This window comes from Lepidochelys kempii, chromosome 1 (assembly GCF_965140285.1).
Source record: "Lepidochelys kempii isolate rLepKem1 chromosome 1, rLepKem1.hap1, whole genome shotgun sequence".
Taxonomy (NCBI): Eukaryota; Metazoa; Chordata; order Testudines; family Cheloniidae; genus Lepidochelys; species Lepidochelys kempii.
In genome coordinates this window covers 169,338,330-169,351,090 of record NC_136380.1, presented here as the reverse complement: position 1 = coordinate 169,351,090, position 12,761 = coordinate 169,338,330, and the positions used below count along the sequence as shown (strand labels likewise).

Sequence of the window (12,761 nt, the reverse complement as noted above, 5' to 3'; positions counted from 1 at the left end):
GCAGGGCTGCTCTTTATGGAATCCTCCTGTCATCTCTTTACAGGGTTAATTATGCTTTTGAATTTAAACTGGGTTACAGTGACTTTGTTATCACTTGTAGCTAAAGTTTCCACATTGTGGTACACTTGGGGGAAGCTATAATGGACAGCTTCTTCTTTTTTTGTCTCCTATGGAGATTACTATTTACCATATAACAGGAACAAGAGCTGTAACGTCAAGCAGCTTTGGCTGCTGCAGAACATACCATTTGCTGGGCAGGATGCAACGTTGCAGGAGCGATAGATGGCCCTCTTTCCAGTGCAGTATCGCCCGTTGTTTCTAGGAGCTGGGTTGTTGCAGTGACGATAGGCAAACTGAACCCCTCCACCACATGTACGGGAGCACTGTCCCCAAGGACCCCAGGAACCCCAGTTACCGTGGTTTGAAGCCTAGAACACATGAAACAGTGGGTTGTGAAAAAAATGATTCAAACCAGAATGAAGATACTATATCTCAAAAGCACAGATACTTGTCCCCAAAATGGAAGATGTATTTCCTCTCGTTTAAACTGGGGTTTTCCTCATATTAGGATGTGGAGGAACTCTGAGAAACTTTTCACTTGCAGTCATATCCATTTACTGCCCTTGATCTTCATGTAGGTGGCATGATGTCTGGCGGAGTTCTGGATGTGGGTCAAGGGCAGTATATGGCCTAACTCTGCAGAACCAAATTCTACCCATTTCACTGGGAACAAACACTTCAATTTAAAGGACTCCTAATCACATTTCCATTCTTTCTTTGTAATAATTGCTCTGCCAGGCTCACTTCACTTAGCTCCACTCTGCCAAGGTAATATGCTGCTATTATTGATCATTGTGATCCCTGAATATTTAAGTAGTACAGTTGTATGCCACTGCTTGTGGTAAGGAGATATTGTTCTTCATCGTGGAGTCCTTTTGCTAGATTATCAGTTAGATAAATAGCCATGACCTGACCAACCTAAGCAAGATTATGTGACTCCGATTTGTATTTTAGATTTCTCAAGAAATGTGAATAGTGTTCATGGTACCTTTATCAAAATCACTTTTGTTTTCAAAGTGACACTTCATATGCATGCCAGCCATATCACAGAATGCTAATTAAATGATCTTCCTGAATTATATTGCTATAATCTTCCCCAATTAAGTGACTGTCTTTCGTTTATTCAGCACATAAACAGAAATACAAATTGAATTTCATAGCTGTTCTAAGTTCAAGATGCAAAGGTATGAGCTGGTAAAACAGAGCTTGGCAAAAGGAGTGTAGTTAAAGTAACTTCTCAACCAGTGTGCTAAAGTGCTGACAGGCATTGGCATAAGAGAGAGCAGTCAGATACCGTTTGCAGCTAAGCTTGCCAATCAACTAACTCTGTGCAAAATGCACCACTTCCACTGTAATTACACTTCTGAAATGTATGCATTTTATACCAGGAGGATGGGAATATGTCATTTGTGAAAATACAGTTATACAAAGAAAGAATGCATGTAGGTCTGAATTATTCTAACATTTCTTAAACATTCTCACAAAGCTGTTTGGGGCAGGGACCTTCTTTTAGGATTTATCCTGTTTCTCGCACCAGTGTCGTGCAACATGAACTTCAAGCAGCTCAAGATTTGCACTGGACAGTTCCCCTGTCTATGGAGAAACTCCATCCATGTAAAGCTGGTGGAGGGGCTCTGTCACCTCTTGTACCAGCTCTGATACCTCCCGCTCAAAAAATCTGTTCTTGGTGTCACAGGCATGTTGAAGAGGAGCTCCAATATACCTGATTCTCCACTGGTTTAAGGTCCTCAAGGAACTTTTCTTCTGTGATGTAAATTAAAGCTATGCATATTTAACTTACGTCAGTGGTGCCTGAGAACCAGGGAGCTATGAATGGGAGCCTGACAGCCCCTCCATCTCCTGAGTTCTACCTCACTGCGGAATCAAGGTCTATATATTAAAATAATGTTTCCAGTTTTCCTAGGGTGAAAGCTCCAATACCCTGGGAGAAGAAAACGTGCTTCCTGACATTCAGCAACATTTTTCCAGAGGTATCAGAAGAGGGTCTTCACAAGCAACAATTTAATTGCATATCAGATAAACAAGAAGGCAGTTTTTACTCGATAGACTATGGGCGTAACCCTGCCAATGCTCCGTCCCTTTAACACCCATTATAATCAGCACATTGCAGGATCAGGCCTTCTAAGATTTCCCCAGGCTTTGGCCCTTGGAGCACTAACATACCGAATAATATTTCTTCTTAGTTTTGTCAACACATTTTCCTTGGAGGCAGATCCTTCCTTTCCCACATGGTGTCCCCTCCACAGCAGGTAGCTTCTTGGTCAGACACACCATCTGACCTTGGCGAACAACTGCACACCACAGGCGAGAGCATACGTCCATCCCAGGACACACTGTGTACTCAGGTCCAAATGCCAGTTTGCACTGACGAATGGCATCGTACGTTTGTCCTGGAAGCTCCTCAGGGCCCAAGATCTGCTTTCGTGGTTGGTCAAGTAAACAGTTCCCTGAAAGAACAATCCAGTTTATTACTCACTTCCTTGTTATCTGTACTATAGGACCTGTAGCTTTCAAGCTGTGATAATGATTATGGACCTGATCCAAACCTCAATGAAGCTAACAGAAATACTCCCATTGACTTCAGTGGGCTTTGGATCAGACACTGTTATTGCAACTGGGTTCTCTATCTTCAGCACTCCAGGGAACAGGTTTCAAACTCTTGTTTGTCTAGCTGTTTATTTTGTCCTGTGGTGAGCCCTTCCTCCCTCCCCCCCCCAAACCCCCCCCCCCAAACCCCTATAAACATTAGGGCACTGAACTGCACTGAGGCAATTTGGGACTTGCATGGTGTTTCACTGTATCTGAGTTCACTCAAAGTGGGTTCCACTCTATTTATCAATCTGTGATTTGAGGCATGATCAAGAGTCACATAAAATAAGCAAAGCTGTCATTTGAATTTTGAGCCAGAACATTTGAAAAGGCAAAGCTGCTAAAGGAAAGCCAGAAAACGCATGAAAAAATAGATCTGTAGCCAGTAGGGCCCTTTAAGAAAAAAACATCAGTTCAAAGAAAAATATAAGCAGCAAATCAAAGGTTATGTTGGTGGTAAATTTAAATTGGGCTCCTCATGTAAAGAATCACAGTTAGCCACTTCTGGACCCAGTTTTATTAATCTTTAAATAAAAAAGAAAATAAATTAAAATATAAGATAGAATGCTGTTATTTGCAAAATGTCAAAAATCTGCCTGGCTCCCTCTCTCTTTAAAAATGCAATGCCACATTCACATTCTTCAAGAGCCCTGTTCTAACAAAAAATTTCACGCCACTGACAAACTCACATGCTGACATGGGAAACTCGGTCTTCACTCTAAACTCTGTCATATCATGTGGTATGGGCATATTTCACTTATCCTCAGCCAGAATGATTTACCACAACCCATCTTGTTTTGCAACCAACACCAGCACCACCCCTGCCCAATCCTGGGTAAAAAAAATGTGTAATATAAATACTTCACAATTACTGTAGCTTACAAAATATGAGAATTCAAGGTCTGGCATCATGTTTCAAGACCTAGTTTAGAGGCTTTAAAAAAAATGAACAACAGGTTTCATTTCCCTCAAGAAACACATTTACTGCAATTGTTTGCTTTCCCTAAAGACCACTAAGGGCTCTCGACAGCTAAATTCAGCCAAAAATCCTTTCAGCATCATCACTTATTTATTACTGAGAAGACCCATCTCATTAAATTTAGTCTGGACTACACTGACTTTTTAAAAATGAAAACAAGGTGTGCTTCTTCTAACAGATAGGCTGGTATCCCAAGATGAAAGTCATTAAAAGGACCCTACTGTGTAATGTGTCTTGTAACATAAAATACTAAAGGAATAGTGGAGGGTGAGGACACACACGTTTTCTACAAGATGAAGGGCTTGGGTTTCTAAAAGGAAAATAACAACTAGCAGCAGTTGCTGTCAAAAACTGTGTTCAGTAAAAATAAAAAAACAGCAAATGTCTGCCCCCATCACACCATTCTTGCTGATGGAGGAAGTTAGCACCACTTTGGGATGCTGACAAGAAAGAGGACCAGCTTGTTAGACTTAGCTGTATTTATTACTACCAGATATACATAGTGCTTATCAAACTCTACAACACCAACTATTCAGTATTTTAAAACATATGACAAAAATAATACAAAACTGCCATAGTATTAATACTCAAACATTCCTCAGCCCCCAATGGCTTGTCTACACTCGAACAAACCATTGGGTTTTAACACATGTTAACTCACATGATTGAAAATTCTAATGTAGACAGGACACAATCATTTTAGTTGACCCTTGGATTAACCATGACCAACTAAAATGATTGTGCCCTTCTATACACTAGAATTTTCTGTTCTCTTAGTTAACACATGTTAAAATCCAATTCTGTATTCAAGAACAGACATTCTACATATGAGCCCTCATGCCCAGAAAATCAAAAAACTCAAGTTTTTCCTAACTGGGTGGGGAGTCAATTCCAGAAATGAATTCTCTTTACTAAAAATACCCTGTCACCAGTCCCTGGACAAATATATCTAGGGACTATAAACTTAGGCAGGGTGATTTCAGCCAGTTTAGCTCTCATCCAAGCCTCTATCTCAGCCAAGATCTGTGAACACAATTGCATTGTGACTGACTGCACAGTCCAGATCTGATTAAACAAAGATCTAAAATTAAGCGTTATTGACATTTGATGGCAATGCAGTCCAAGCCATCTCACTATCTCTTCTAGCAGTCTTACACACATGTTGCACAAGAGAGAATTGTACAATAAAACTCTGCATGAGGCAGATGAGCAGCGGTTGTAAACTTCTTGGGACAGAGACTCTCTTTGTCTAGGCTCCGTATGGTACTGAACACACTGGCATGCAATAAATAATGACCAAAAATACAGACAATCAGTACAATATGGTAGAAAGAAGGTAAAAGCAAATGAAAGGAATTTTCTCCTGTCTTCTGAAGAGTAACTAGGCCTTTTCTTCCACAATATCATATTGGTGCCTTAAGTGAAATCAGAAACAAAGTCAGCAATTAAATCATGGCTGCAAAACCAGAAGAATAATCCAGTGGTTAGGCTGCTAGCTAGGTGTCAGAAGACCTCAGTTCAATTCACTGCTCCACCACAGATTTCTTCTGTAATCTTCGGCAAGCCACTTAGTTTCGCTGATTCTTTGTCAGTAACATGGGAATAATGTTGCCCACTTGCCTACATCACAGGGGGTGTTGTGAGGATAAACATATTAAAGATTGTGAGGTGCTCAAATACTATGGTAATGGGGCCATAAAAGCACCTTAGATAGATGGGGGGAGGTGGGGAACTATATGGGAAGGTTAACTAAAGTCTTAGTAAGGAAGTCACCCTTCTTTTATGAAGACAGCCTATTAATAAGTCCAGCAATTTGGATTTCATTTCAGTTTCAACATGCTTTAGTTATCACAGTTAATGGTTCACAAGCTTCTGGTCTGTCCAAAGCAAAATACAGTGCTAGTTTACTATGTTCCAAAGAAAGAAAGTAAATCTCTTCTTCTTGTACAATCTCTTCCATATTAGATTGCACAGGACAATGTAAAAGTCAGAGACAAACAACTCCAAAGCATGGAGATACTCTCTCTCTCTGTCTCTCAGAGATGCTATAGTGTGTTCTACAAGGTATCTCCTCCTCTATAGTGTGGTACCTGCAGCTCCGTGCTCATGATGTCTGAATGAATGGGTAGGTGCCTCTTTCTGCCTGATAGCATTTTGGAGTCACAATCTTTTCACCTGTCTACGTGGGGAAATGCAGAAAAGTAACTTCTTCAAACGAAAAATTCAGAGGGAGCCATCCTAAACTTCAGCCACCAGGAGTGGGCCAAGAGGGGAAAGGGTGCAATGGGGAAGGGCTGGCACTAAATTATTTTGGGGAGCCCTGAAAAATCTGATGTATCTAGGTCAGTGGTGGGCAACCTGCGGCCTATCAGGGTAATCCGTTGGTGGGCCATGAGACAGTTTGTTTACATTGGCTGTCTGCAGGCACGGCCACCCGCAGCTCCCAGTGGTCACAGTTTGCCGTTCCTGGCCAACGGGAGCTGCGGAAAGGTTGCCCACCACTGATCTAGGTCCTGTTTACTCTTAATACACCCTGGCCTTCAAACTGGCTTCATGATCCAATAGGGTTCAGTGGCTGAAGTGACATCATTTGTATAGTGCTTGCTGGGGCGTTAATCTAAGTGGGAGCTGTTCATCTGTGATTTCAGTTAACCTGAAAAAGAATAAACTAAAAGATTCCCATTCCTTGTACACCGAATGCCCTTGCAACATTGTTATTCAGGGAAATTAAACCATTTAGACTGTTGATTAGGGTTTTTTTGGGGAGAAGGGCTTGATTTCATAGGTTATGTTTATATTTTGTCAATGCAAATCTTTGATTTTAAAATAGATGGAAGATCCCACCCACAGGGGATACAATAGAATGCAACAAAACTATTACAAAAAATGTCTTCTCCGTTTAGAAAAGATGTAAGTTCAGATGATCAAACAATCCGACTGTCCGAGCTTCTACAGAGACTCCATTATGATTTTGAAATAAATGGAGTAGTACCAGGCATGAAAGTGGCTCGTAGGTCAGATTGTGGAGCACTTCACCATGTTGGATATTTCAATGGAACTATTGGTGTTCGTGACTAAGTGCTCAGCAGGGTGAGAAAGGGCAACACAACCTGACCCAATCATGTTAAATGAAAGCCAGATTCTGAGAGTCTTCCTCACTTTGTGTAGTATATTACTGTGGGAGAAGTGGCACAAAAATCTTGGGGATGTTTTGTGTGGTAAGGTACTACTCATTGTGAATAAGAAGATTGAACATGGCCCTGAATGATTTGGGGCCCAATCCTGCTCCCATTGAAGTAAACGGAATGAGCCCTTTGGGCTTGATTGCCACAACTCCAGTTACTCTCCAGCTCAGACTGTGACTCCAGCCATGGGGTAGGGCGCTGGGGCTATTCAGTATACACTGCCCAATGCAAGCAAATTGGCAGTGAGGAGAATGGGAGGAGCCCTGTCTTTGCACTCACACTCATTGCCCCTCATAGAGTAGCTGGCAGGGTTCACAGTATGGGGAGAAAAGGGATGAAGTAACTTGCTCCCTCCCCAGAGAAAGGTGGGGGGAAAGGGAATAAACTGTGGTTCTGAATCACAATTCATTCTTTGGTCTGCTCCAGGCCTGACACAGCTATGTGACACAGATCTGCTCTTGCACATGTGGAAACTTACCTGTTAAAATTAAATTAATGCCAAAGCGATATGTACCATAAAACAGGACAACCCTAGATTAATGGAGCTCATAAAATTAGGAGTGAAAAAATGAAGTAATTTTCCAGATACAATAATAGGATAAAGCATTTTGGACAGCCCTGAAATTAGCCAATAAAATATTTACCTTACTTGCTTTAAAAAAATCCCGGACATTCTGACATGTGGTACCTTTCATCCATAAGTGTTGCAGTTACCATAACAACTTGATCCATTCGCTCAATTACGTCATTTTTATCTAAGTATTTTGGAATTTTTATGGCTTGTTTAAGAATTGCAGTTGCTTTGCAAGCATAATGAAGAATTGAAAATGCATTTAGGATTATTGATTATGCTTTTTTTAAAAAAGCTTTTTATTAAGTCAAAGTTACAATAAAATGTTAACATACTACGTTGTACAGTACTTTTTCAGGATCAGGTTAATAATCAAAGACCCTGACTAAAGACTCTGGCTTGCTAGCTGAGGAGCCCTTCTCCTCTGAGTATGCTAGACATTTCTAAATAGCTACTTCGTTTTGGCAAGAGATAGAATATTAGTTTTGTCCTCTAAAGTACTGTATAGTAGACTGGGGCTGAAGTTGTCTTTTTGTTATTTGTGTCAATAGTACCTAGCACAAAGGAGTCTTAATTCCTGGCTGGCACCTCTAGACACTAACATGACATAAATAATAAAAAATAGTAAGTTGGAGGAATGAGGCTTCTAAGTGTAGCATCTTCACTTTTTTAGCCGAATATCTGATAACCTTTAATGCTGATTTTAATTCCTTGATAAGCCAAGGTGTTCATGCATCTTTTGGGTAAAGTGCTCCCTGGACTCTCTTCTTCAGTATTTGGAAAAAAAAGTAATACTGTGGTTGTTAGCTAAACTTTACCAATGTTCCCAGTGAAAACATCACATAATCCACCTACATTCCATCCATGTTTATCATGCAGGCTACTCAAGGGGCTAGATTATGCCAGCCTTAGGGCTTCTCTATATGAACAAAAAGAAAAAGGAGGACTTGTGGCACCTTAGAGACTGACAAATTTATTTGAGTGTAAGCTTTCGTGAGCTACAGCTCACTTCATCGGAATGCATCCGATGAAGTGAGCTGTAGCTCACGAAAGCTTACACTCAAATAAATTGGTTAGTCTCTAAGGTGCCACAAGTCCTCCTTTTCTTTTTGCAGATACAGACTAACACAGCTGCTACTCTGAAACCTGTCTATATGAACAGTTAGCATGCAGTGCAAGCTGGGTGTAAATCTATCTTGCACCAGCCTGCTGTGTACTAACTGTCATATGGACACCACACACTAAACATTCCATAGTGTGCTTTGATCTACACTGTTTTGAAACAGGAGTTGATTTACACCCATGCTTGCCACATGCTAACTATTCATACAAACAAGCTCCTAGGCATGCTGTGTACTACCTACTGCTTGCAAGTAGCTGCTTGGTACTTCTCAATAGCAGTAAGGATGGCAGAATCTGGTCCACAATTTTCCTAACAACATAAGAATGAGCTTTTTGTCAACACTGCTGTGATATACAACAGGAGTGTGCAAAGCTGAGGTCTATATCTGACACCAGGTTTAATAATACATACCATGACCATCATCCAAAAATTCAGTTATGGTTGCTGAAGTGCATTTGGACCAGGGTTTGGACGCATCAATGCTAGTCAGGATGGAGGACATTAAGCGCTTATCTTCCATGGAGCCAAAGTTCTCCTCACAGAATTTGGAGTCATCATGGGAAAGCCCAAGCAGGTGCCCTGTAGCAATGCAAGTAGGAAATGTAATTATATTATTTCCCAGTGGATAGGATTTTAGCAGGGAAGTGTCTATTCAGAGTGGGATGCATCAATCTGAAATGAAAACGTGAAGATGGCCACTTTTAAGCTTTCCATTGGTCAGATTCTCAGCTTGAAGTCAATAGAGTTCTGCTGATTTACACTAGTTGAGACATAAATGGAGCAATGGTGATTTATATCAACTGAGGATCTGGTCCTTAGTGTTTGCAGGATCAGGGACAAAAGGTGTAACAAGGAGGACAAACAGTGATCTCTACAAATACATTGATATTCTGTGACTGACTGGTCAGGAGGGTGCTCAAGATGAATATCTCTGAGTGTTTTCAAATACCAGATTTACTCAGTTGCTAAATCTAGCAACAACATCTACTCCTCTCAGTCTCTGGGAAGCAATGTATTCATTCAAATACATTTTCTATTTCACAAAAACATATAATGTATTCCGACATACTGCGGCATAAATGTTCGGCAGAATTTAGCTATGCAACTCTCTTTAAATGTAATTAGTCTCATATAGTTAAAACCTGTACACTACAATAAAAATTGATCTCCGTTACTATCTGCTATAGTAATGCGATATTATTATGTGGTAATACAGTGTAAATAACAATTCTATACAACAGTATGCTTGCACTCATTCATACATTACTGTAGCAACATATTAAACCAACTATTTATATGTGATGAATGTCTAATTATAGACTTGTGATATCTATGACATGTAGGCATTGTTTTTTTCTCTGTATATATGAATATTTTCCTTTGGGGATATTTAATATGTATGAGCCATATTCTGCTACCCTCACTCTGCAGTAAGGTAGTACTCATGTTTTAGGGTGGTCAATTCTGGCCCTATGTTACGATTTAAACACCCCATGCAAACACCAGTTTAAAAGAGTTGACAATTTTTTTGTTTAAGGCAAGTATTGATGCTGAATAAAACTTATTGGAAATATTATTATCTTGAAGAGATGTGTCTCTTAGAAAGAGCGACTGAATAATCAATGTGCCATTGGTAACCTATATTACAAATTCTATGATGTTATAGACTGATAGCTTAGCGGATCAACAACTAATTTAACAATGAAGGCTCTATGATGTTCTGCTTCTGACTTTGCTAAAAGCCCTGCAAGCCTTTACTCAAACAATGAGCTTCTTCAAGAAACCTTAAGACCACACTTTGTTTCGCTGTCTCACCATATGATGTTATCAGTTCACAGTACTTGTATCATATTAATGAAATGAATGGCAGGCACCAGGGTGTAATTCAATGTCTGAAAAGAACTCTAGGTGCAATCCAACTGACATATTAATAAAGACTGACTCACGTAAGCTTCTTAGCCACTGTAACTAGAACTGCTTTGTTGACTTGTTAAATCACTGCCTCGTAACAAATTTACACCATTAGTTCCCACAGCTCTGCTGACATATTGCAGGAGTGTTGGTCAGTTTCTAATGAGAACAACTGGCTATTACCATGACTAAAGCTAAATGAACTTGCTGATGCATTGATTAATAGGAGTATTAACACAAAAAATAATTTAAAATATCCCAACAGCCATGAGAATGCTATGCTGATGAGATCTAATAGCATAATGGACGGCAGCTTTAACGGCTCAAAAACAATTGACAGCATAATGTCTAAATATCAAAGGTCATTAGAGGGCACTAAGGTTGCATTAATTACATTCAGGATAGTGTGTTTGTGAAATAAGGCATTCATATCCCATGAACAACAAGAGGAGCTGCATTTCTAAGTCTTTGGGCATTGTGCTGAATATTTGCCATTAAGTGCCTATAAATACTCTACGATTACCACAGAAAGGGATATGTAACATTACATGGCACATACTATTCACTAAATATTTGGGTATGGATAGTTATTGAGTGTGAATCAGCAAGTACAAAACTTAACAATAAAAAGAGAAGACCCACTGAAGTTAATATTAAGCATCAGTGAGGTTAAATAAAAAATGTATTTATGCATTTTTATATATTCCCCAGCATGTTCCAGGGTAACATAGCTGGAGCACCACAAAGCTGGCCCTGTAAATATATACCATCTGCTCATTCAGTCCAATTACTACCCAACAAAATTAATGGTGACCTAAGTCACCCAATGGACTACTAAACTTTTCACAATTGCAAGTGCTGTAGTGAATCAATGTTTCACACTGTCCACTGGAACTACTCAAGATTTATATCTGTATAATTGAGAGCAGAATCTGATGCTAATCCAGATTTACATTAATGTAACTGACAACAGAATTTGGCCTATTGTTTTAGGAGCAATATAGTTGCCTGTTATTTTTTCATTTAAGAATATTGCAATAACTCAATACTATAATTCATGAATAACATTGTTGCTGCTTGGGAAACTATTAATCACCTTTAGTTTAGATCTTACTGGGTCTCCTATCTCAAAGTAAAAGGCTCAGATGATTTTGGAGCTTGTTCATACTGCTACAATTTTATCAACTAAAGCAAATTTAGAGAATGAAGAATCAGTGTTTCTGGCACGTTAAAAAAAGTGAGAAATCAATTCTGTCAGAAAACAATTTTAGTAGCTTACTGATTTCTGAGATAGTAAATTTGAAATGACAATTTAAGTAGGCAAGACAAAAAAAGAGCGGGAAAAAGGTAGAATTATTATCCCCATTGTACACGTGGGGAACAGGCATGACTGTTCCCTCTTGGCCATGCGTACCTTCCTTTCTATCCATCCATCCACCTATCCAACCTACCTACCCACACACACACACACACACACAAATAGTAGGGTAGCAAAGTCAAGCACTCAAAAGTTAGGGAATGCCTGAATTAAGGTTGCACATGCAACCTATAAGCAGGCAAAACCCCACTAAAAACTGCAGGTAAGAACAGAAACCTTGGGAAAATATTCTTCTAACAAGTGTTTTTATAAATGGTGCCAACTGCAGCATGACACTATTTTGTACTACTATGAACTTAAGTCAGGAAAGAATAATAATAATACTAAAAAAGGCTCCCAACAGCTGTCTGACAATGACTGATTCAGACTGGGTTAGTAGATCATTTTATGTTTTTTACTTAATGAAGCATCTTACTGGTGTTGACAGTTCCCACTGAGTGAAAATGATACAATATCATTTTCCCAGAAGGATGGTTTTTAGTTATGTTATGCTGCAGGAATGCATAAAAGGGTAAAAGAAACAGAGTAGATGATGCAAGGTTCCCCCTGGTGCATGCTAGTCTTCTTACACATTAAACTGTTCTCTTCCAAAACAGCAAAAGAAAATTTAAATGGACTCACAGCCTCATTAATCCTTCTGTTTTGAAATTAGGGAAGGATTGTTCATTTTCCAAACTATTAAAAGCAACATTAAAACAGTATAAGGACTTTGTCCTAAGAAATGCTGAATGTTCTTTGTCAATGTGCTCAGTGCCCTCAAATCCTATTGACGTCAATGGGAGAGGATAGAACTCAGCACCATGGAAGAATTTTTAGCACCTCACAGGATTGAGGCCTATATTTTCAGATGGACACACAGAATCTTGCAGAAAAATGAGAATACTCCTAAGGGACTGTCACAAACCCACCAAAGCCTAAATCTCTCTGAAAACCAGTGCACAATA

At 39.5% G+C, this 12,761-nt stretch overlaps 1 protein-coding gene across 1 annotated transcript in view; it reads right to left on the bottom strand.

The window, feature by feature from the left end:
* The window catches only part of ADAMTS5 (ADAM metallopeptidase with thrombospondin type 1 motif 5), a 48,753-nt gene that overhangs the window by 9,249 nt on the left and 26,743 nt on the right, over window positions 1-12,761 (bottom strand). Inside the window, exons 3-5 of the mRNA XM_073362993.2 lie at window positions 8,940-9,107; window positions 2,245-2,528; window positions 245-428 (exon numbers count right to left, since the gene is read on the bottom strand). Of these exons, the coding sequence (XP_073219094.1) occupies window positions 245-428; window positions 2,245-2,528; window positions 8,940-9,107 (636 nt within the window). The remainder of the gene's footprint in view (window positions 1-244; window positions 429-2,244; window positions 2,529-8,939; window positions 9,108-12,761) is intronic.